General features: G+C 45.3%; 1 protein-coding gene across 1 annotated transcript in view; it reads left to right on the top strand.

Annotated features, from left to right (window-relative positions):
- The window catches only part of LOC119160819 (nose resistant to fluoxetine protein 6), a 277772-nt gene that overhangs the window by 208370 nt on the left and 42493 nt on the right, over positions 1-26909 (top strand). The window contains exons 9-11 of the mRNA XM_037413067.2: positions 81-246; positions 4873-4952; positions 18459-18581. Of these exons, the coding sequence (XP_037268964.2) occupies positions 81-246; positions 4873-4952; positions 18459-18581 (369 nt within the window). The remainder of the gene's footprint in view (positions 1-80; positions 247-4872; positions 4953-18458; positions 18582-26909) is intronic.

The following is a 26909-nucleotide window of genomic DNA, read 5'->3' as shown; positions in this document are numbered from 1 at the left end:
CTTACTACCTGCTAGATCAAAGATGGAATTATCTTTCTCGATTGTTTCTGACAACATTATGTTGCACTTTCATTTTTAAGACTTATACCACTGGCCATTCTGGTGATGCTGATACTGTTCCTGGAGCCGTTGTTTGGGTCTGGTCCTATCTGGAAAGAAAAAATTGATGCCCAAGTACACAACTGTGAGCTGCGCTGGTGGTCGGTGCTTGGAGGATTCTCTAACTTTTTTCACGTCGACGACACGGTGAGTGATGCGCTTGAATTCTTGGTATCGTGTGGGAACACGTGCTCCACACCAGGACCCTACGGAACACACACGCATATAAATACACACACACACACACACACACACACACACACACATATATATATATATATATATATATATATATATATATATATATATATATATATATATATATATATATATATATATATATATATATATATATATATATATATATATATATATATATATGTGTGTGTGTGTGTGTGTGTGTGTGTGTGTGTATATATAAGGAAAAGAAGTGTATACGTAATGGCTCGTTTCTCCGTGTTTTGACACAATATTAATGAGATCTAACAGATCATAATGCCAAGGAGTGTATAGGGGAAGGTATTAGAACCAATGTAATGTAAATAGGAAGAAAGAAAAGTGGGTGAAAAAATAACTTGCCGTTAGCAGCAATCGAGCCTACGACCTTCGTATAACGCGTTCGATGCTCTAGCCACTGAGCAATCATGGCGGCCGTCCCTCCAGCCATAGAGTTTCCCCCACTACTTACTATATATATATATATATATATATATATATATATATATATATATATATATATATATATATATATATATATATTTATATATATATATATATATATAATGAGATCTAACAGACAATGATGTCAAGGAAAGTATAGGGGAAAATATTAGACTGATTCGTAATGGCAATGTGAAGAAAGAAAAGTGGGTGAAAAGATAACTTGCCGTGGGGAGGAACTGAACCTGCGACCTCCGAATAACGTGTTCGATGCTCTATCACTGAGCTACCATGGCGGTCACTTTTATTGGGTATATATGAGAATTTAAACGTGGGAGTGTCAGTCAGCGCCCTCCGTAGCCATGGCGGCGAGTGTGGCACACTCTTTATGAGCCTGTGTGGCGTCACGTAGCATGTGAATTTATTGCGAGCTAGCAGCTCATCAATAGTCCCTCGTATATAACCTAAGGCACTAGGTCTGCCAGTAGGAGAGCTTCGTTAATGAGTAAGGGAAAGAAGTGTATACACTTCTTTCCCATATATATATGTATACATAAATAAATAAATAAATTAATAAATATATAAATATATATATAAATATAAATATATATATATATATATATATATATATATATATATATATATATATATATATATATATATATATATATATTGTTGTTTTCATAGTGGCAGGCATCTTAAGAGGGTTGAAGATATTTTTTGAACAGTAATTAGGAAAGTTAAAATAATTGAATTTTTAATCAGATAAGCTGGCCAGTTATTTCAAGTGAAAGAATTGAAGTCTTTGGTGCGAAAGCCTGACTGCCGCTTTGAGATATTGAAAAGCAGCCCCTAGTAATAACTGCGGAGTAATGAAATTCTCCCCAAGTCTGCAGCGAAACCGAAGCCGAAACACGAAAGAGTGCAACTGAAATGAGAGAGCGTTGTTACATCAACCATCAACCGACTTCTTTGTGTGGGTGTGTGAGCTGCACTCGTTATTACAGCAAGCATGACGCACATACGTCATTGAATGAGAAATAACTGCACCCCAGTAGCACCTGTTTTGAACAGTGATGTCACTGTAGTCGTCTGATTGTTGCGCTCTTCGGTCCGTTGGTTTTTGGTTTCGCCGATGATTTTAGGAGAATTTCACTCATTTGTAGTTATTACAAGGGGCCACTTTTCTAAAATCTTAAAGCGGCAATGGATTTCTCGCGTCACGGAATTCAATTCTTCTACTTGACCTAGCGGCCGAACTCCACTAGTTAAAACGGTAATTATTTCAACTTTCCCAATCACTGTTACAAATAGTGTTGTCACCTTTGTTTAAATCCTTGCTGCTAAAGAAAACACTACTGTGAATACAGAGTGAGCCAATAGCGTCTTTTTCTGATTTTAAAGCGATATTGGACACATTTGTTGTTATATATATATATATATATATATATATATATATATATATATATAACGGGAGTGTTGTCAACAAGGATAAATATATTTATTTCCCAACAGTTTCGGGAGGGGTCCTCCCTTCATCAGGGGATGAGTTATACTAACATTAACTTCCAAACTTCGTTGCTGCCGCGTCCCTCTCGCCCTGAAAAATGCTTGCGAGAGTGAGAGAGAGCTAAAAAAAGAAAGAAAAAAAGAGAAAAAAGACGAAAAAAGAAAAGTAAAAAAAAAGATAGTAAAAAAGAGGAAGAACTACTGTCAACACTGAGAACGAAACCAAATGTCCGTGTACGCCCACATCCGGTTCTTATCCCGTGCTCGTCAGTTCTCGACGTGTGTCGGGCCACCCAAGATTGTCGCTGCGGTGGCGGGAGGGGTCCATGACCGCGTTCGTAAGGAAAGGGTTTCCCCTTAATGGGTCGGTCGGCTCTCTACCTTTCATCTTCGTCCGTTCTCCTTCAATGGTCATAAAGTGGTAGGCGAACAGAAACACTTTGTATGTGCATGTGAAAAAAAAAGGAATAAAAGGACTAACTGAACGCCTTAATTGTGACTTCAGTAACGTAATATACATGCTATATTGCAACATCTGCTGACAAGAATATATCGGCCAAACAGGCACGCCATTTCGGCTGCGGTTCAATAATCACCGGTACCACGCCACTTCACCGCCGAAGTTACCTTTATCTAGACATCTGTGCCTGCCAAACCACAGTTTTGAAAATATCAGTGTAACTCTTTAGCAGTCCGGTTTCTCAAACAGGCGTGAGCGCGAACAGCGTGAGGCATATTTTATTTTCAAATTTAGAACATTAGTAGCCGGCATCAACGAGGACCGCGGAAGACTCTCCTGCCTCCGAGAAGTAAGCCAGGAGGAAATTGGTGACAAAGATTGATAGCTGGAGACCATGCTTGTTTTTTCTGACTTACTCGTACATGTACATTGTCCTTTCTTATTTTTGTTTTTTTTTCTTTTTTCTTCTTTTATTCCTTTTTTTCTATATTGAAATAATACACCTACTATATATATATATATATATATATATATATATATATATATATATACAGAGAGAGAGAGAGAGAGAGATCCTGCTCATACCATTATCAACCCTTCTCACAATTACCGCACACCTTCTCACCACACTTCACTTTCCCACCCCCTTGATATAAGATATAATATATATAGTTCGTAGACTATGCGAGGAGTTACTAGGCATATACAATTTTGTGGGGGGAGGGGGATATACACTGAGTTTTCGATGGCCCTTCATTATATTGCTGCAAGGGAGCTATTTTGTATGCATTATGTCACAGAATGGAGGAGATGACGGAGCGCGAGAATGAGAGGTAGGCATCACGGGATCGGTCAAGGTTCGTCTGACAGTAAAGACGTGAAAATAGCAGCAGAATTAAGGGGCACAGAACAGGTGGAGGCCACGTACTTTTGATAGAATAGATACAAAATGATCACCGGATGGCTTGGATTAGATCGAGACGTAAGCGCTTGGGCCCGGAAAATCAAATCTGCCTGTTTTGTTCGTGCCGTATCCCTACCCGCACCGATTTTGGGAAAATTGTCACCGAATGATTCGTCCGATGGTGACACCACCTACTGTGTACTCAAAGACCATGACACAAATAAATTCTTAAATTCGTCACGCTCTTCAATCTCGAGCTTTAAATGACAATGTCTGGTAATAAATATTTTCAGCTATGATAACTCTTCATTTCTCTATATTTCTGTATATTATTGTGTATAACAAGAAAAAACGAGTTCATACATATGAATTTTCCTTTATGCATTGAAAGTCATCTCTGCATTCCCCCAGTTCACCTATTGGCTGTTTGCTCCATCTTCTTCTGTCTTTGTTTTATTTTGTGACAGAATGCTCACAAAATATTCTCTTCTCCCACCTAAGCTTAAACGCGGTTAATGGTAAATGATTGCTGGAGTTTTTGTTGCTTTAATTTTCAATGCCCAATTGAATAAAATAAGCACAGAACTTTCGACTCGCATGTAAATGATTATATCTTTCTGGTGAAGCATCCCAATTTATTTCCTTCCCCTCTTATTTTCAGGTGTGTCATTGTTTGTATGGGTTTCTTTTTGCTCAATTGTATATCTTGATGGAAACTCTGGCTTACCTACATTACCCTTTCTCTACTGAACCAGACACTGGCTGAAACTAATTTTGGTCCAAATGGTTTGCATGCGTTTACGTTCAGCAAAGCACTTAATTCATTTATTTATTGAATAAAAGAAGATAGACTCTTTCGAAGTATTTTAGGTAATAATTGCATATGTATGGCATTTACCTCTTGCGCGCGTCAGGAGTGGCTTCACTGCATAGCTTTGACATAATGGTGCACTTATGCGCGGCTCTGCTCTTTGCGGGGTCAACGGCACCACAAAAACAACAAACGCGTTAGCGCGCCCTCAATGTGCACCCTCTCTTACTGTCTCGTTTCTCTGTGTTCAAGTAATAGCATTCGGGCACAGATGAGGCTAGCGGCTTTAGCTGACGGAACAAGACACACACACAAAAATACTTAGCACTGGTCCATAGGAGCCCGCTATAAAAATATTGAAATAAATGTATGGTGCATTATCTAAACCAGTTTATTCATTTTTCTTGTTGCTTTTTTTTCGTTTCTTAGTGCATTGTGCATTACTGGTACATCAGCGCTGATCTCCAAATTTATGCAGCGGCTGTGGCGTTGTCCCTCCTATCCATAAAGTAAGTACTACCACGCGTGTTTTTTTCTTATAATTTTTCCTTTTTTTTGCAATCTTTACGAACTGAAATGTCGTCTCCGTTCTACGTTTTATTTATGCTTATTGCTTAAAGTTGTGTGGTATTTCCTGAAGAAGTTCATTGTGCCCTTCAGTGATTTCTTCAGCTTTAGAATTAAAGCCGGTGGTCTTGTGTATAGAAGATTGCACTGCATAAGGGGAGTGTCGCTAGCACCAGTGCTGAGATGGAAAACCACCTCAGTGATATTGCCAACCACCCCTCCGCCACTCCATTGTGCTGCAAAAAAGTTGTTTGCTCTTTTCATTCCAGGTAGATTGTTTACGGCTTCCGGAATAGTTTTCTGCACCTAACAATGATTAGAAAACGGCTCTTATACTTTTTGTTTTCATTTGCGCCAGCTCTTCCCTGTATGTAGATGTATTAATTGTGATTGGTGCCCCAAACATACCACAATACGATGCCTAGCACCTTGTAACTGATTTGGAAAAACCTAAAAAGTTCGTTAACCATTTCCAATCCGAGCTATAAATGTGTTTTCTTGGACAACTGTATTTGCTGTATCGTGGCATACCTGTCGCAGCACACCTCAATTAGCGTGTTAGAACGCCAACCATGCAGCGACACTGCCTTCATCCTTTTTGTGCCATTTAATACTTCCACAGCTAGTGCACAAACCGATCTAGTGGTGTTTTTGATAATATTCCTTACTACATGTAGGAGGTTTACTTAAACACGCCGCCGGTGCTCCTCATACATCCAATGCAACGTATTGCGCTTTTCGTTCTGGGCTTATTACGAGACCTGTTTCCTTTGGTGCATATTCTCTTTATTGAATGCCATCCTCCTTCTATGTATACCACACTTTTCTAATGCACAGCGCCGTACCAACGGGCGGAGATTTCTTTGCCTGATGGATCGCCAGACAAAGCTTGCCACACCTCGCAATTAACCTGTCTGTACATTGGTGCTTTTAAGTGCGAAGCACTTCAGGGGACCGGGCGGTCGTATACAGCGATCCTACGCTGGCAATGCAGGCAAAACCACAGCATAGCGCGCGCTCGCGCCAAAGAAAGGTCTACTTCATTTTGTTCTTCAAGGTTCTTTATGATGATGCTACAAATTACAGAGTACTCTGCGGACGAAAACACGCATGAAAGTTGAAAAAGAGGGAGCAAGTGAAGATTAAAAAGGAGAAAAAGAACAAAAAGTGACAAAGAAAAATAGTGATAAATAAAAATGAAGAATAAAAACACAGAAAAAAATGAAAAAGGAATCAAGAAAAAAAGAGGGTAGGAGAAAAAGAGAAAACCAAAAAGAAACAAAGAAGGAGGTTTACCTCCGCGATTCCACCAGGATTGACACCACTGTAGCGCCAAGCGTCCCATATTATTTTGTTTTAAATATCCGTGGTCCCTACGACGCGTGAAACAACCATGGACAACCTGCGTCCGATTTGTAGATATTGCGGCCGTCGCACTTGTTGGTAACATTTCACACTGCTATATATAGTTGCGCGGAGCTAAAGTAATGGTATCGTTACATGGAAGAAACTACGCACACAGCGTATATTTAACAACAAAACTTTCAACGCCACCGCAGTCTCAGTGTGCTCCTCTCAGCACTTTATCGTCTTCCTGCTCTGCAATATTCGCCATTGACATTGCCCGCCGGCGGCTAGAGCACCGTCCCGGTGCGATCAGTCTAAGGAAGACAGCAGTATGGTTTGATTCGCGAAGCATGAGCTATATCACTCGTGGTCGGTAACCTAAAACTGAGTGGAGCTACTTCATAGGTCACGTCAGTGACCTTTCGTATGACCCGGCAACGGCCAACGTACCGGGACATCAGTTATTTACATAGACCAACACATCTTGATGGCAATCACAGCAAGACAAGCGACACCGGTGAGTACACTGAACCTCACGGTGCCGGCAATAGTAAAACACTTTTGATTAGTGTGTGGGACAAATAAGCGATCTCAGGTGGCTTTGTGGTCGATGACCAGACGAGCTAGCGCATCATACGTATAGGAAGACAAAGAGTGGGTGTCAGAATGTAGCATGGTATCGATGGGTTACGGCGGATGATGGCCATAAAAAAGATGGAAAGCCATCTGCGTCGTGACGCGAGGAGTTATATACAAGTGCCACAAAAAGTAGATAGGTGTCCGAATATCGATGCTCCTCTGAGACGCATTCGCAATGTTCATAGACTGTCGCGCCGCCTACCGCAATTCAGGAGCGTCCTCTCAATGATGATCAGTAGGCAGACGCTCCCAATAATCCCCTGTTCGGTGCAGTGTTAATGCGTTAGCGAGAAACGAACACAAACCACTTTGTATGTTTGGTAAATCAGTGAATATACCGGACCGTCCGTGACACGATAAATCTGATTCGTTCTTGCGAGACGCGAAGTTTCGTCAAAATACGTGGCAACTCACGCTCTCAATTATAGCTTACAGAGTACACTTATTAGCTTCACGAGATTTTCTGCAGCCATTTTCAATATAAATATTCTACTCTGAGCGTTTCAGCTAAAACTCGCCTTGTTTTACATGCGTGCTTTTGTAGTGCATGAATCCCATAACTGTCATTGTACGCGGAAAGTAGCCCAGGATCGCAATTCACGTTTCTAAACCTTGGCCTGCGCTGCGCCACTTGTGCTTTTACGTAAATTGATAGATGGCAGCACACAGCAAGTGATTCCTTTATTGCTGGTATCGGAGCGAAATGATCTCCGCACTCTCAGATAAACGTAGTGAGTGACGCAGTATGGTTGTTTTGCGTGGCAAATGACGCGTTGTAGGTGCTATCGAAGTCGCTTGGCGGAGAGAATTCCTCACATTACTTTCAGCAGTGATGTTGAAAGAAACCGTTTTGACGTCGAGGAGTTTTGACTGGACATAGATGGTTGTCAACGCGCTGAGAGTGACAGCGGCGATGAACAATCAGCTGCTAGCTCAGTAGCAGAGATTTTCACTTCACGTCCCGTCGTGCAATAATGTTTTTTCATGCTCCTAAGTCTCTTTGATTGTATTTATTGTATAATATCCTTCAGCGAGCCTAAAATAAAAGCATACTCTTTCTTGTGCATTGAATGCATCCCAATTACAGTGGATATTACACAGCGCCACATGCCGCCAACACGCTCGAGCTCGACCAGCGAAGCGAGGTAGTTAGAGCAATGAAATATGCAGTTAGGACTTCTGTCCACGCTAACTTCTCCTTGACTTCACCGGTGCCGTCCGAACGACGTTTGTTCGACAAATTTTCACAATTTCGACGTTGCGAAAAGCATATGCGTGTCGATATCCTTGTTTCGATCGCGTTGATGGAACCTGCAACATCTGAGTGCAGGGAATCGCGCACTGTTAGTCCGATCATAGCTGTGACAATAGCGCTACTTAATGGGAAGTTAAATGCTTGTGTTCTGTGGAAGAAGCAACTGCATGACGCTAACAATGCAAGTAATGAAGACGGCGTAATTTGTTGCAAACTACACTACGTTAAACATTCAGCCCTGTGCAGCCGTGACGGCGCACTACTTGCTAGTGACCTACTACTGCGGCAAATTCGCCAGACAGGTTCGGCACAAATGATCTAGGAGTGTCATTCAGTTTAAGTTCGCGCAGTTTTCTGTAGCACGCACAGAATTACGCAAATTATCGTTGATGCACGGCCGATCGGCTGACACCACCACCTTTTGCACTGCAGTGGGAAATGAGGTAGCGAACATTCAGCAGTTTCTATCGGTTGGGAAAGTACTTTGGTTCGATATACATTCAATCGACAATCAAGAGTTCATCTCGTGGAAGTGGCACGGGAAGTTGCGAATACATTGCGAGCATATCTGTCAGGGTGTGTGTGGTTCAGCCATTCGGTGAGTCTGATCGTTTGTGGTTGGTGTGTCGTAGTGCACTTGTGAGTGGTCGAGCAGAATCGCGGGAGGTCGCCCGCCGTGCTGGTCTAGTGGCTAAGGTACTCGGCTGCTGACTCGGAGGTCGCAGGATCGAATCCCGGTAGTGGTGGCTGCATTTTCGATGGAGGCGAAAATGCTGTAAGTCCGTGGGCTCAGATATGGGTGCAAGTAAAGAACCCCTTGAGGTCAGAATTTCCGGAGCTCTTCACTACGGCGTCTATAATAATCATATGTAGTGGTTTTGGGACGTTAAACCCCTCATAAAAAAGATCTCAGGAGGTAGTGTACTACTTTACACAGGAAACAGCTACCATGTTCTACATGTGATCAACTGACGAGCATCACGATGGCGGTGGATGACACCATGAACGATGAACTTGGTTACATCCATAGCGCAGCTGGTGGGAAGCGTTCATGTGACGGGATACTGCTATGCGTAGTACGTATCGACGGAATTTCAAATATTATACAGGTGACTGATTCGGGAAAAAGCCCGAGAAGGTCAAGCTGTCATAGGAAAAATGGTTTATCGGGTATGTCGATGAGCTGAAGGCTACCAGCAGGCAATAGTGTAGGTGTCTTAGGGCTCCGGCAGAGTTCGCAAGCCACTACGTACTATCGTACAAAACCGTAGAGGCCACACCAACAGAATTGTTAGCGAATGCGGTCATAAACTCGTGACATTTCTAGGTGTCAAGGAGTGGGTGCGTCATGAAGGAGGGCCAAAACATCTGAGCAGAGATGCGCAGAAACAACGAGCAAAAGCTCAGAACCATCAAGGTGGGCCTAGTAGCAGAACAAGATGCCGTTATTAAGGAGAAACATACGTAAGAAATGTTGGGGGCATGGAAGTTGGAGGCCATCTATAATAGGACACAAAGATGAGTCATGGCGTTTTTGAAAAGCTATGTTGGCGAAGTCTGTAATTAAAAGAATGAGTGCTTCGTGTTCATTGTCTATCGTTTCAGGGAGATGAACTGGGCGCAGAGACAATTGTTCAGCATCCCCGTGAAGTTGTCAAGATTTGTAAGATACAAAAAAAATGGCATCATATCCACGGAGTGAATAATGAGGAGTGGGGCGAAGCATTCGTCCGTCCATTCATTCTTGCTTCCGTCCGTTCCTGCGTACCTCTGTGTAACTGTTCATGCGTCCATCGACCCGTCCGTGCGTGCGTCTGTTCTTGCGTCCGTTCCTGCGTTCATCCATGCGTTCGTCCATGCATCCGCGCCTGCGTCCGTTCATGCGTCCATCCATGCATCTGTCTGTGTCCGTTCGTCCATCTATTCAGCACTCCAAGTACCGCCATCTTGCATCTTTTCATCATATATTCTCCATATAAAAGCTCCGCCATCCAGCGGACATTTCAAGGACTAAACGGGAGGTGGCACATGCACACTTTCTTACGGCTTGCGCGTCGGGTTTACTTCCCACTTTTAACCCCCTCGAGTTCATGGTGTATACTAGTTCACTGTATTCATGGCTATGCGGCCCAACGCTCGCTAAACCTTTCTAAAACCAAGGAGGTTACACCCAGCGAGTATAACGTAGCAATCGTTTCTTGTCAGATCGTGCTCAATGTACGTGCCAATAGCTGCTAAAGGGAATCGCAGTGTGCGCGTTACCTAAAGACCGAATGCTCCTGTCTCTCATTCCCCCTTAGCAGCCATTAACATGTGCATTGAGCACTATCTTTTATTGTTCAACAACGCACAGAACAAATCTCTCACCGGAACCACCTTGGAGGTCAAAGTCGTAAGGACCGCTAATTCGGGTATGTGCTACTGGTGGTTACGTACTACGAGGGACGCACAAGCCACGCCATAAGGAGCTTCGCCCCTAAAAAATGTGTACTCTTGCAAGCGCAGTGCTCAGCGACCAGGGCGTCCCGCGTGGTCCTTGAGCGAGAATAGCAAGCAAAGAGCGCGATAGTCTTTAATAACCAAGAAGTGTCTGCCAGACGAGCAGGGTGGAAATTTCGCGATGGCACTGACGAGAGATAAGCACCCGCGTTTTGTGATAGAGTAATTTTGTTCCGAAGGCGACAAAAGGCGGCTTGCGTTAGCGACGACCCGATGCATAAGCGTGTTGTTGTCATGGAAGCACTGTGCCTATGCCGTGGCCACTGGCATCCGTACGCACCTCCGTTTTGGCACAAGGGTTGAATGTGTACCATAACTAGTGGATTGGTGAAGATGTCGAGGAGTAAGGAGAAGGCATTTGCTTGCTGTGGGCCCCAAGTGAAGGTGACATTCTTTTTGAATAGGCAGGTCACAGGACGGGCTACTTTTGGTTAAATTCTGTACGAAACGACGGAAATAGGAACACAGTCGGAGAAAACTGCGGACGTCTTTGGCAAAGCGGGGTGTGGGGAAATCTCGAACTGCACGGGTTTTTACAGCGTCTGGTTCGAAGCCAGCAGCGTTTACAAGATAACTGAGGATGCAGATTTGGTGACGTTCAAAGTGACATTTCGACTAGTTAAGTTGGAGGTTAGATCACGAGCGTTAGAAAACATCAATCACGGTAACCAGGTGACTAAGATGGTTTTCAAAAGTAGTCAAAAAAACAATCACATCATCCAGATGGCAACGACAGATAAACCGCTCCATACCTGAAAGGAGAGAGTCCATCATTCTCGAAAGTCGCTGGAGCATTGCATAAACCAAAACGCATTACTTTCAACTGATCATCAAGAGTCATGGAGGCAGTGTTTGTTCAACTGATCATTTAGAGTCATGGAGGCGCTCAGGACTTCCTAGTGGTCCTCCTCTGCCCCGCCGCGGTGGTCTAGTGGCTAAGGTACTCGGCTGCTGGCCCGCAGCGTGCGGGTTCGAATCCCGGCTGCAGCGGCTGCATTTCCAATAGAGGCGGAAATGTTGTAGGCCTGTGTGCTTAGGTTTGGGTGCACGTTAAAGAACCGCAGGTGGTTTAAATTTCCGGAGCCCTCCACTACGGCGTCTCTCATAATCATATGGTGGTTTTGGGACGTTAAACCCCACATATCAATCAATTAGTGGTCCTCCTCTGCCATATTCTCTCGTGACAGTATGTTTTACGGATGGAATTTTATTACGTTCTAGCGGCCTTCTGTGGACTTCAAATCAGAAGCCAGCGCTGTTCTTTGAGAATCGTTGCGAGAGCGAGAAAAGACACGTAGGGCAATCAGACAAATTTAAAGGTGATGTGGTCTTTTGAGGGGAATCCTTTGTACGGGACCACATTATTTACGTTAGTTCAAGCCAAAACAAAATTTCAAAAGACAACTAAGCAGTGATGCAACAAGTTGGACAAAAAAGCAAGCGCCCATGGCGTACAAGTTTTCATGACTAATACTTGCTCTTCTGAGCGTATGCTTTCGTGCAAAAACAATAAGAACGACATCGCAGAGCAGGCATGGTTACACGATCAGAGACGGACATTTCTAAACATAGTTATTACGAGCCATACAGTTTAAACAGTCACCTTTACGCTGGGCATCCATCTTTCGACAATTTAGAACCTAGAAATTGTCTTGTAGGGCAGCCACAAAAAATCCCATTATGTTTTTTTTTTTGCTTTTGTTGGCTTATGATAAATACCAGTGACTGGTTCCACAAATATATATTTGCAGCTTCATTTTGTAACTAAGGTCCCATTACTAAAATTACTAGCTTTTAATTTGAAGATCTTAATGGATCAAATATATAAGGCACCAGAAAGTAAGGCGACTTTCAGTTGTTTTAACATATAGAAAAAAACATTGATATGTGGTGTTTAACGTCCTAAAGCCACAATATGATTATGAGAGACGCCGTAGTAAAGGGCTCCGGAAATTACGACCACCAGTGGTTCTTTATTGTGCACCCAAATCTGAGCACATGGGCCTACAGCATTTTCGCCTCCATAGAGAATGCAGCCGCCGCAGCTGGGATTCGATCCAGTGACCTGTGGGTCAGCAGCCGAGTACCTTAGCCACTAGACCACCGTGGTGGGGCCGTATAGAAAAGTTCTTACTCGGCCATGATGAAAACTCTAACAGGGCACCGAAACGCTTTTGAAGTAACCATGAAAGGAATTCAATGGAAGAGCTTATTGTCTCACGAATGCAAAGCCGCAAAAATTTTAAGAATCCGTCTTGTACGAGCAGTTACAAAGATATGGCACACGCTGCCAACACATTCTCTCTTTTCTCCTCCCGACGAAAGCACTGGAAGCTAAGCAGCGGGGATGAAAGGGGCAAAGAAATGCGTCACGTGCGCGTCGTGACCTTGAGCCCTTTTTTCATTTTTTTCTTTGAATGCGCGGCTTTGTCAGTGTGATCACGCGAGCACACGTGGACAAGTCGTGGCCTCCCGCGGCGATCTCTGTAATGACCGAGCGCGCCTTGTTCAAATGAGCCAATGGCTGATAGATGGGCTTTTTAGGAGTGATTTTTCAGCATCTTGCGTCATTAGTCAAGAAATGATAAAGCAATTTTTAGCTGATTTATTATTTATTGTGAATTTCAGCCCGAGTGTTTCGCTATCATATTTGGCTCGCGTATTGTCAGGAACAAGTCATACGTAGCGGTAGCGTTTTCTGACCATGCTCAAAAAGTGTTGCAGGACCCCTTTCATTGCAGTGAATCCCACTATAAAACTTTGTATATATTGTAACTATATATCAATAAGGCACTTTCCGGAAGCAATATTTGCCCTTCGATATATTGGCTGTTGTAATCAAAAACCTAAAATTGACTCACTCCTTCATAATATTGCCGCACACATGTACGTGCGCGAAGACCCATGTGTATCGTACCTATTTGTATACTCGCATTAAGCCGATAGTTGGTACATTGGTAGAGAGCAATAATTTCGTCTAGTGTGAAAGAAAGATGAACTGAAACGCACACATGCAGATCTTTATTGCATTTTAAGCGCCATAAATGTAGTTGATATCTAGAAAGTTTAATGTCAAACAAACGTCTGTTAATTCTGGGGTGTAACAATGTATTCAGTGGTCCACCGTCTCCGGGTTTAAAGTTGTTTTTTATAACACGTATTCATATCAGCTTACCTGTTTTTGATGGCAATAATGCCTTATAAAACAGAGAAATAGAGTAAGCAGAGCTGCCCGCTTGAAATTTTATTGTCCATGTTGTCTTAGAACAACTCGCGTAGAACTGACGTTCATAGAAGAACTTCGACAAAGCCAAAGCAGAAGAGAACGTTGGGTGGTATAGAACACGCTCTTTGGCATGATTGCTCAGTTTTGAGTTTTTTTGGCGCCTTCAGACGCCAAAGCCTGGTGATTACACAGTCAGTCTTAACTTGTTTTAACGCGATATCGTTAGAGAGCTCGTGTCACAGAAATTCCGCCGTGGGCGTCGGCACTGTTGGAAGCGAAACTTCGTCCGTGAGCGAAAAATCAAGATAGAAACAAATAAAATGAAGAATAAAATCTTCGGTCTCATTGAGTATCGAGCGCTCGCCATATCAGAGGCCATAAAAAGTCTCCCAATGCCTCACAGATGGCAGCACATTATCTAGCGTTTGCTGTTTGCTTGATGATCGCCTCTGGAAAGGCATTATATGGTACAATCTACAGTGTGTGTGTGAGCGCGCACGCGCGCGCGCGCGTGTGTGTGTGTGTGTGTGACTTAGCGGTTGAAGGGCGCACTAGGGGCCGGATTTCGCTATCGCGTTCAACTCTTAAAGGCGATGTTTAAAAGCCCCCTACTTTTTCAAGTTCTCAGTGGCACTCTAGATTTGGAAAGTGAGAAAGCTTTTCAGTGTTTAGGCGTGGATTTATTGGTAGATTTTTGGTATACTCTGCTAAATATTCCGCACTGCTTCAAAAAGGCAGTTGTTGAATGCAAATTAGGATATCCTCAAAATCGTATCAAATTGCAGCAGCAGTTTTAAAAGGTACACGGTTAGGATTGTTATACGACAAACTCAAATTACTTCGAAGATAAATCGAAGAAACCCGACCCACTCAAAAAAACCAGATGTTGTTAAGTACTTATTTCGTTGACCTACTGAAACACAGCGCATTTGTACAAGGTCGTCCAGGGTGCTTATAGCATTACGGTGAAAGTGCATCGAAACTATGAGTAATACTGACGCTGAAGCATATTACATGTATTACAAGGGATATTCTCACTTAGTTAACGAGGCTCTTGCGGTGCTCAAGCTTGCGGTGCTCAATCGCGTCTGAAAGCAACGTGAAAATTTTCAAGAGATGATAACAAGTGGACCACTTATTATTTGCGCTAAGCGCTCTCAGGACGAAAGGTGGTTCAAGAGCGAGCTGCTTAAGCCCGGTGAAATCTATTAGCATCAGCTTGATAGCTTACAAAAAGACAAGCTATAGCAGGCACCACTAATAGGCGGAAAAAAATATGCTTTTGCTCTTTACCCCACGTGTTCTTGTTCTCTCTGCGAAGCTCTCCAGGGGTCCCACTTCTCCTGGGCTTCCCACATTTTTCTGCGCAACTCTTCTCCAGAAATTCGAACAACTAGCATTCTCTTTTGTGCCGATTCGATATACCAAGAATGGCTAGAAGGGCCAGAGTCAAATACGAAGGACGCAACATCTGGTGGTTTTCTCGACCTTGGAGCCTAAAAAACCCTAAAGGAGCTGCTCTTCAACGTACTGCTTCATAATGGGGCCACGAATCTTCTGCCGTTGTCAGATAGGAAGGAAGCGCAGTGCCCGGAGGAACTTTGTTCCAGAGTCTCACGTAACTAATCAACCCATCATCATCCGTACGTCTGTCCCGTCACTACCTCCCTCCCAGGGTTCGGTGAGAGGGAAGATTTGTTTTGAGTAGACGGCTACATTCTGGCAAGGGGCCATCGCTAGCGCCAGGCGCCAAACAGACGCGGCCTGCCTCCCGGCGCACAAGCCAGACAGGCCGAACAAAGGGGCTACCCTTCGACGTGGTAACATCCGTCACAACACACAAAGCGAACGTACCCTGATACGGCGGGCTATCACTCGGCGCAGAGCGGTTTGCGGTAGCGGCCCGTCCGCTGGCCGTCACGGGCCAGTGGGACTCGACAGAGGGTCTAATCTTCGGCGCGGTAACTTGCGTCACCGCACACAAAGCGGACGTACTCTGACCCTCGACAAAGGAACTACCCTTAGTCGACACTTGACAAAGATACTGCTCGTCGGCGCGGTAATTTCAGTCATCGCACATAAAGTACCGCGATCTGGCCACAAAACACCCGCCGCGACTGTCGGCTGCCACCGCTCTGACCCACACTGGCACCTTGCGACACGGGGACCGTGCAACAGCCGTCACCTCGCTTGGCGGGGGCGCTACCATCGAGGCATCTTATGCGGCGCATCAGAGTAGTGCACCGTGCGAGATGTGAGAAAGTATAAGAGCTATTTACATCAGTGACGCCACCTAAACAACCGCTATTGATTGCCGGGAAGATGTACGCGTCCAGCGCTAATTAGCTTCCTATTTAGGCAACCATTTAGGTTGTCACATTATGCGCGATGTTCTTGCTGCAGGTTAAAAAAAGGGTATATAAAACTGTTATCATACTCGGGTATTTTTTGTCCTTGCGCGGGAATTATACGTGGAGGCAGAATTACGTTGCAACCTTTATTATACTTGGAATTATACTTTATTATACTTTTTTTACGTTTATTATACTTCTAGAAACTCATTTTTTCCGCGCACTGTCACTGATTGGAATGCTCTTTCTGCCGATCGTGTGAACTGCGAGAGCGTTCAGTTGTTCGTGGAAAAACTTAAACACCAGCAACCCACTTGACTTTGATCTTTTTTTGCGCTTCGCTCTCTATTATTCCACCGCACATCCTGAACAGACTTCCATTTATGTTCCACTTTCTATCACCTTTTCATATCAACGCGTTGTATTTTTGAAATGTTGCCGATTTTTGAACTGTTATATGATGTTTGTTTCTTAGTTCTGAGTGTGCAGATGTTTGTCATCATAGTTTTTTTGTACGTGTACGCGTAAACCACTACAATTGTGTAAGTACTGGCGTTTTACTTTGATGCACTAGTTCTTGATGATGTAGCTCTACGTGACATGTTTCCTGGAGAAAATGAACGTAGAGTAGCAAATTCATGCTCTAATTGCTCCTGAAGGCCGCCTTTTTAGCTTAAGTGACAAAAAATTTGTTCTGTTATAATAACCCACCCAAATGTGCCAAATTTATTGCTTCAGAAGGCGTCCATCCTGCTATTCGTTTTTGGCAAATGCGTCCGGCTATAGTATTTGTGTCGCTCCGTCTCACATGAAGATTCTGTCGTTTTTGTTAGTAGACGAGTTGACGTAGAGTTTATGTGAACGAGTTTAAGACGAGTTTACGTAGGTGAGTTTATGACAAGTTTATGTATACGAGTTGAACTGCGTAGCCGGTATGCCAATCGCAATTTAATAGGCAGTTTTAGTTTCACGTGTGTAGGGTCTTCATGTACGCAAACGTGAAAAGGCAACGTACGTTACATGTACGCCATCAGAAACCCTTTTAGCTACACGTATACGACGTGCGGCAAGAGTCACCTCGTAGCTCCATCTGCTGGGAATCGCGAACACTGCGGTAGTCAATTCTCGACACGCCATCTTGTTTGAGCGCCCGCACGATGCTGTTTACGTGCGCAAGAAACGCACGCAAAGAATCGAATCTCACGGACGTTAGAAAAGCCAGCACGTGGCCGCTATCTTCTGCGCATGCGAACTGCCTACTCGTAGAAGCTCGACGTACGCGAAGCCTCTACGTACGTGAAACTAAAACTGTCTAATATCTGCCATAGCTTCATCGCGTGAAAAGCTGAGTGCCAGCATTCATGCGATACGGAAAAGCCTTTCACTAGAGAGTTTTAGTACTGCGGCATGGTGGTACGTACGCATTACGTGGCGTCCTTTGCCACTAATCGGCTTTTAGTACGCTGTAGTACCCGCGTACGTAACGAGCGTGGAGCGTGTTGCGTCATCTGGTAGATCAAAATAGAAGTACGTGTTGTTGACAGCCAATGTGAGCCTCTAAGTGTTATAGCCAGATTGTAGCCATATTTTAAGCCACAGAGCTGGTCGGTGCTTGCCTTCGATGCCGCCATTTTGCAAAACGAAGTCTCGCGCTGTCGGGAACTTGTTCGAGAGCGGCGCGATCACCTCATACGTACGCACGCACGCATCTCATGCGTGCGTACGTAGCGGCTGCGTATGTAACGCGATACGTGCGCGTTGTGGTCTGCGCATGCGCACTACGCAGAACATGGCGTCCTTACGTACGCAACGCCGCGACGTACGCAGCGTACGCAATACTAAAGCTCTCTACTGTCTTCCACTTTTAATAAGTGCTTTCTGACAATAAGCTTTTTAGCTATATAATTTAAGAATAATCGGCCTGGGTTTGTCATTGAGGCCCATGGCGCCAGTACAATACCATCGCTGCTACTTTTGCAAACTTGATAGCTTTCCATCAACATAATTCATTTAAAATTCTCGTTAACGAAACACTTGGCCTGCTGTGTACACAGGACGACTAACGAAGATGCTGGTGTGTCTACTGCATAGGAAGCTTTTGTTTTCAATTTTCGCTTGCCTTTTTTTTCAGGAAGAAGAGGCTTAGCATCATGCTAATGCTCTTCTGCCTTCTTGCATCGATGGCTGCGGTAGGAGTCCAGACATACCTCAATGAATATCCACCAACAATGTTTGTATTCGCCAGAGACGCCAAGTAAGTTCAAGTTGCAAATTGTGAATTATAGTGCGCACGTTCACATGTTCTCTGATACTGCTCAAACCTCTGTTGCACTTTAAGCAAAAAAAAACACGGAGAAAAAACTTGACAGCATATTCACTGAGTAAAGATGATTAGTGGGGCGAAGCGTGCGTCTATCCGTCCAGCCGTCTGTGAGTGTGTCTGTCTGTATGTCCGTCCATGCATCTGTTCATTCGCTTGATCGTTCGTCTGTCTGTCTGTCAGTCTGTCTGTCTGTTGCCATGGTGGATACTGGAAAGCATGGTGGGCGTAGTGGAAATAATAGTGGGCATGGTGGAAATTATGATGGCTATGGTGGGACGTAGTGGAAAATATGGTGGTTATGCCGGGACATACTGGGTGGTATGGTGTACAGATGATGGGTAAAGTGGAAATGATGGTGGAAAGCAGAGGCTAGATAGTGGGCAATAATGGGACACTCTGCCCACCATTGCGATAATGCTGGGAAGCCCTAAGCATATGGTCGGTGGTGCTTATTATGGTGGGCCACATGGTGTACCAAGCTGAGAAGCTCGGCCCACCATCGCGATAGTGCTGGGAAGCAGTAAGCAGATGATGGGTGGGCTTATAATGGCGGGCAATATATATAGTGTACCAAGCTGGGATCTTCACACTTCATGATCTACCACCATGATTTCCACCAAAGGTTAGGCCTACTAACCGAGCCCATACAATTGTGTCATCCGTGCATCCGGGTTTCAGAATACACGATTACGATGATTAAGTGTGACAATACAGCGCAGCCATTTGGCATCAATTAACCTAAATGAAGCATTTTTTATTTTGTATGGTGTCCGCTCAAGAAGCAACAAACATCGATGCGATGCGATTAAAGCACTCCCAGAGAACGTAATTAAGTGTCTTCCCCCCGACAGCCGCCGGTCGCACTCGCCGGCACTTCTCTAGCTCTTGTACGAGAACTCATACGTGGCAATTCGTGTGCTTGGTGAGCCAATATGATAGCGTAATGTTTCCGGCACACTGCATTCGTTTTGGCTAAGCCGTTATGTAGTTGTTGCTTTAGCGAAAGAGCTACAGCATTGCGCTGGTGCGACCGTCCTCTACATTGCGCGAAAAGCATCCCAATACTCAATCAAATAAATTAGGCGGGCATATCTATGGAAGGAGCCTAGAAGCGTCATAAAGCGTGAGCAGATGTCGCCCTTTAGAACAAGCGTGAAACGGATATTAAACTTGGCAGACCCCACCGATAAAGTGTTGCTGCTCCCCAGTCCACTTGGTTTTTTTTCTTTCTTGAAGTTGTGAATTGTAAAAAAAAAAGCACTAGTGCCATTAACATAGTGGCAATCTTACAGGCCGCAGTTGCTTGTGTTTAATAAATGTGCAATTTTTAGTAGCAGGTGTAGATCTTGTCTATGTTGTGTACACGACAAACATAACTTAAGTTGAACCTTAAGTTTGTATGCTAAGTATTTAACACACAATCAAAGTCATGTTGGTGTGGCGCAGTGGTTAGCGTCTTCGAATGGAAAACCGCAGGTTGCACGTTCGATCTTCCGTGGCACCTTGTTTTTTTTTTACGGGATGGGTGTTTTTAATACCGTTTTTATAGAATTCTTTTTTATTTTTTTGTGGCAGCTTGTCACGGTGATTCTGACGTCATTTCGCGCTCAAGTGTTGCTGGCACTGCAGCACCCACCATACCCACCATGCGCCATGGTGGGCGTTTCCCACCATTCACCCACTACATTAATCCACTATAATGGTGGGTGGTGGTTTCCACCTTGCCCACCATTAGTTTTTCCCAATAGGGGTCTGTCCATCCGTTCGTCCGTTTCTATCAAACTAGAGCACGCATCAGACGGACGGACGCCTTGCACCTTTCATCATCGTCACTCGATGAATATGCTGTGAATTTCTTATTATAACAGCACCATCTATCTTCTTTAATTTTCAACTCTACAAAAAACCACCAACTCCATCTAGTGACATTAGTTCCAAAGACAAATACAGACAACGCCATCTATTGAGCAATTCATAAACTAGAGGTGGCTACAAACATACCAAATGGAAACGAAAGAGAGAACGATTCACACCCTAAGGAGCTGCGCCCCTAAAACGACACATGGTCGGTAGTTTACGCTTGCGTTGAGTTAAAAATTTTGTAGCATCATGATCATCATCATCATCATCATCCGCACGCCTCATTAACGATGCCACCACGGCACCGTGCCTCTCGAACAGCCCATGACGCTTGGCTCGAGACACGGGTCACTAACAGCTCACGATCTTGACCAGGCCGCATGCCAGAGCCACCGCTTGTACGCTCGACTCATACGCCTCCGAATAATGTAACGAGGAAAGCACGGCCTTTCCGGCCACCCTCACACCGTCTTCCGCTCTACAGCAATGTGAAAACGCAACATTTTGAGGCGTTTTCTTCGTGGCGACCGCTGGAGCAGCACGTACTATAAGGAGCAGTATGAGCTTGAACATGCGAGCGCGTGGCAAATGGCCTCAGAATCGAGATAACGCGATGCGTGGATGCTGCTGCCGAAACAGTAGGGAGAGAGGAGGGCGCTCTTCTACTGACTGTTCCCACACCCGCATGATTGTTGCTGTGAAACGGCGGCTGATCGCGTGCCATCGGCTGCGTTCACTGATAACACTAAAAGAAAATTCCTCAAAAACAAAAGTGAGAGACGCGCATCAAATGTTCAGTGAAGCTTGCCCTGTGCATCACGGCAGGATACGTCACAGCCAATATTTTAGTAGCTGCACAGCCTTGGTTGTGGCTGTGTGCGTTTATGTGAGGTCATGCCACCGCTAGCAGCCACAGACGTGCTATAGGCACCGTTCAGTCAAGTTTTCCTGTCTGACTGCAGCGCCAGAATACATAGCCTAGCGGACAAAAAGAGCAACCTAGAGACAGCCTCAATGAAAATAGAACGCGACGTGCACGTCTCGCGCCCTGCATCTTTCGGCAGATTGAGGCCAGGATACATGAAAGACGCGTGCATGCGTCTATTTTCTGCATGCCCCTAACGGCGAATGTCAAAAACTGAGACGGGGCAGTGTGAGCCGCGCAGCTCCCTTTGGTCAGTGTGCGTGTCTATAAGCTGCATTTTGCAGCAACAATATCGAGGCGGGAGTGTCAACAGCAAGGGGAAGTGCGCTCCCCTTTTCACTTTGATTCTGAGGGTGGCTGCTGCGAATCAGCAGATGTAGGGTTCGAGGCTATTCGCCACGCGCTCGAATGTTCAGGCTCATATTGTTCACGATAGTACCTGCTTGTACGAAGACGTCAAGGGACTCCTGCATCCGTGCTTCTGCATCCGTGCGTCGGGTGCCAAACTCGCTGCCTGCCTGTGATGCAGGTTTACGGTTTAATAAATTGTTGCTCGGAGAGAAAGCCTCAGAGCTGAGAAATGACGAAACCATTAAAAGTAAGAAAAGAGAAGTAGAAACATTAAGCATAATTAAGAGGAAAAAAACAGATTAAATTGCAATGTTCATACACCGAATCTAAGCTGACAAACTAGAACATGTCCTGTAAGTTGTCCAGCTATAATGCTTATGAAAATCAACAGTCACCGGTGGCGTTGATGGTGGTGGTGGCTTGGTGGATTGAGGCGGCGGATGCTGGCGATGTCTCAGCAGGTGGAGTCACGCGCTGACCAGAACGGCGACGCTTGGCGGAAGACGAGGTAGCCCTTGCCATAGCAAGCACTGCGGCCGCTTGCCGATGCTGGCTCGTTTTGAGTAGCTGATCACCAGCGGAAGATTCCACCCTCCACGGGTGGTTTGGAATTGGAGTCGAAGCCCGGACACCTGGGATGTGACCCAGAACAGTCATGACGGGAACGAACACCTGGGACGTGACCTTGAACAGTCACGGCCGGAACTCTGGAAGGCTGTGTACCTCCGAGTACACCGTGGGCAGCTCGAGCGTCCTGGCCTTGCCTGACTTCACGCGGCCAGGTCCGGAACCCGACAGCGCGCAGTCGTGCGACACCCAGGATCTGCACTCCAGCCAGCTCGATCTCGTTCTGCCCCCAACTGGTCTTACTCTTCTTCCCTCTCGTGCATTGGCAGTGCAACCTTTCGCGCAAACTTCCTCTTTCTTTTGGCGGGCCGCAGTTTCATGCGTGACATTTCACGCCAACGTCATCATCGTGTTTCCGCCGCTCAAAAGAGTTTTGTACATAACAACACGGTGCCACCACACTTCACGAACACCACCACGTCACTATACTACACCACAATAGGCCTCTTTTTGGAAAAGTTTTTCTGCACGAAAAACTGCTGTTCAATTCTTAGATGAAGTAGCTCAAAACACACTCACACAGTTCACTACATTGTCCAAAGGTCCACATTTACTAACCACTATATACACACGAAGCAAAAAACAATATGAATTCTTCTAGCGGATAATGAAAATCATCAAATTAGCCTGTTTAGTACATCATCTTTTTTTATATATACCCCACTAAGTCAAAAAAGAACTACACGTCAAGTCAATGTTACATTGCGTGAAACGTTTTCAACTTTGCACATGAAACACCCTTCCGTGGTCCGCAATAAAGATCCATAAGAAACCACCAGGAAATAAAACTTGACGCTTAAGTTATAGCCTCCCAAACAAGACGTTTAATGGCTCTAACCAATTGACAAGAGTGAGAAATTGACGCCAGTGGAAGAATCGTCGACCGTAAGCTCGTCCGAACCTAAAGCTGTGTATAACTAAACGCCCAACCTCTACATCAGAAGCATACACGCTGGAATGACTGTATGCCAGTCGAAAGCGTTGCCTCTAGGCCCACCAGTACAACCACGCCTGAATGACTTCATCCTTCCAGGGAACGCCTTGCTTGATTTCGTAAGCTGATAATCGTTCAGACACCTTTAGAGAAGCAACCTTTTCAACTGAAGGTGCCAGAGAGCACCAGTCGGCGTCCTTCCTCGTACATTGGCCTTCCGGACCAATACTGCCTTCGGGTTTACTTTCAATCACTTCAGCTTTTCGTCTTGCTTGATCATCAAAACTTTCAACCCTTCTGCCTGGGTCATCGTGACTACCCTCATTATCACATAGAGCTGACCTACATTGCAATTCTACTCTCTGTTATTCAACACATGTTTCTGCATTTTGCTCCAGTCCTCTCATGGAAGCACCATCTACAATTTTTCGAGAACTCAAGCCCTCTCTCTGGCTGGGTGAGTTATATTCATCGTTAAAGGTTGTGCACGTAGCGCCTGTTGCTACACCCAATGGCCCAAAACAAATAGGCAGCAAAAAGATCAGAGCTTCCATTACGGCATTCGCCGGCGTTAGCTAAGAGACCTTTTACTGCTCCTTCAGTGGAGCTCTTCAGAGACAATCGTACCTCTGCATGAAGTGTGCTTGACTTCTCGCAAGTTTCAACAAACCTTTTACTTTGAATTGAACGTTCTTGTTCTATGCTCACGAAGCATTCCCGTGCTGCAATAAGCTCCTCGAGTATTCTAGTTTCTTGGCTACCCACCTCCCTGTCATACTCTTCTCTAGTTTCATTCTCTAGCGAAAGGTCATGACGAGGTACAAGGTCAGCCTGACACAAATTCGAATCGCTCGTGATGTAACTGCTGTCAGAGCACACCTCAGCCTCTGGTTCCCTCCTCTGTATCCCCAGCCGCCCCCTTTTTGCCATCGCAAGCTCGAGTTGCCGCTCGAGTTCTAGTGTCTCTAATTCGAGCTTTTCTTTTGCCGCTTTTCGCTCTGCAGCCCGTTGCTCATGCTCTTTCTCCATCCGCTCTTCATACCACAGTCTGAACTCCGTTTCCTTCAGACCCATGCGGTCAGCCATTTCTAATATCTCCCACGTGCTGGTCATGGTTCGCCACGCGTCCGAAAATCAAGATACAAAGCAAACGACTTTGTCCTGTCGCGGACGCCAGTTTTGGATGCAGGTTTATGGTTTAAAAAATTATTGCTCGAAGAGAAAGCCTCAGAGCTGAGAAATGACGAAGCCGTTAAATGTAAGAAAAGAAAAGTAGAAACAATAAGCATAATTAAGAGGAAAAAAACAGATTAAGTTGCAATGTACATACACCGAATCTAAGCTGACAAACTAAAACATGTCCTGTAAGTTGTCCAGCTATAATTCTTATGAAAATCAACAGTCACCGGTGGCGTTGATGGTGGCGGTGGCTTGGTGGGTTGAGGCGGCGTACGCTGGCGATGTCTCAGCAGGTGGAGTCACGCGCTGACCAGAACGGCGACGCTTGGCGGAAGACGAGGTAGCCCTTGCCATAGCAAGAACTGCGGCCGCTTGCCGATGCTGGCTCGTTTCGAGTAGCTGATCACCAGCGGAAGATTCCACCCTCCACGGGTGGTTTGGGATTGGAGTCGAAGCCCGGACACCTGGCATGTGACCCTGAACAGTCATGACGGGAACGGACACCTGGGACGTGACCTTGGACAGTCACGGCCGGAACTCTGGAAGGTATACCTCCGAGTACACCGTGGGCAGCTGGAGCCTCCTGGCCTTGCCTGACTTCACGCGGTGAGGTCCGGAACTCGGCACCGCAGTCGCGCGACACCCAGGATCTGCACTCCAGTCAGCTCGATCTCGTTCTGCCCCCAACTGGTCTTCCTCTACTTCCCTCTCGTGCATTGGCAGTGCAACCTTTCGCACAAACTTCTTCTTCCTTTTGGCGGGCCGCAGTTTCATGCGTGACGTTTCGCGCCAACGTCATCATCGTCTTTCCGCCGCTCAAAAGAGAAGCACCGCTGCCGTCGCCTCCGAGTACGTTGTATATAACAACACGGTGCCACCACACTTCACGAACACCACCACGTCACTATACTACACCACACTGCCTTCCACCACGTGGGCCGCAACAATGCTTACGAGTTTACTTTCGCCATTGCGATCATCCCAGCCTCACCGTCGAGAAAACTATACGAAGCTGAATACCATCTCGAAAATGATATGTGGGGTTTAACGTCCCAAAACCACCATATGATTATGAGAGACGCCGTAGTGGAGGGCTCCGGGAATTTCAACCACCTGGGGATCTTTAACGTGCACCCAAATCTGAGCACACGGGCCTACAACATTTCCGCCTCTATCGGAAATGCAGCTGCCACAGCCGGGATTCGATCCCGCGACCTGCGGGTCAGCAACCGAGTACCTTAGCCACTAGACCACTACGGCGGGGCTACCATCTCGAAGAAGAAGGCGTCGTGATGCAGTCGGTATAGCACCGTATCCTGTTTCAGGTCTTGCCGACCATTGCCTTTCTGGTGCGTCGTACTGACTAGGAGCTCCTTACACCAAATTGTTTGGTTCTGATGTAAATCAAGGCACAGCGACCACGTTCACCTATAGGTCACATGCATCGATTGCCTACCCGTCGGTCGTGCGTTCAAATCCCAGCAGTGGTGCACGCAGTTAGATGGAGCTGAACTGCCTGAGGCTCGTGTACTTGGAGTTTGGTGCACGTCAAAGAACACTACGTAGATCGTCGAAATTTTCTGGGTTCTCCAATACGGCGTCTATGGTAATCATGTAATAGGTTTAGAACATAAAATACCAGGAGTTATTAATAACTATTACGACAAATCAAGGCATTCTGCCAGGACATGATGCTCACAGCCGCATGCTAGTCATCCATGCGTGGATGTGCAGCCTGCTACACAGGGTGTCTCAAATATCACGCAGTATGATTCAAAAGAATATTAAGGTCCTTACGCAAAGCATACCTAGAGTGCATATTGTTCACAGTATACTGCAGTTGATACTGCAATTTTTTGTTAATTAGATTATTTCTTATTAATAATTATTATTGTGATAGAACTCATAAGGACATTCTCGGCTGGATTTAGCAGCCCGTGTCAGCGTCGCCGTTACTCACCGTATAGTTTCAGTGAGTGCTTTGTTGCAGTAAGACACTTCAGCAGGCAGTGCGACGCCTTCGCGCTTTCAAGGCTCCATATCTATACCAGCACTGCCTATCGCGTTTCTGAAGTGGTGTTTGGTAGTATACACGCATAAGAAAGAGTGCAGATTTTTCCATTACCTGAGAGCGCGCCTTGCCTTTTCTTTCTCTTCAAATGGCAGTGTTTTTTATGAGCGCACATCGAATGCTATAGTGTTTATTATGTGCTTGCTGATGCTATCTCTGTGCTTGATTGACCATACGTGATGTCCGGTTTCATGTTGACTCAGCGGTCACAAATGCCTAATCACATTCATTGATGTTAGTCGTCGCCATAAAAATATTACGGCTGGCGTCAACGTAAGTGCGTCCAAATTAAACAGTGCTATAGCCTAAAAA

Source organism: Rhipicephalus microplus, chromosome X (genome assembly GCF_043290135.1).
Source record: "Rhipicephalus microplus isolate Deutch F79 chromosome X, USDA_Rmic, whole genome shotgun sequence".
Classification (NCBI taxonomy): Eukaryota; Metazoa; Arthropoda; class Arachnida; order Ixodida; family Ixodidae; genus Rhipicephalus; species Rhipicephalus microplus.
The sequence above is the reverse complement of the archived record's forward strand: the minus strand, read 5'-3'. Positions and strand labels throughout refer to the sequence as shown.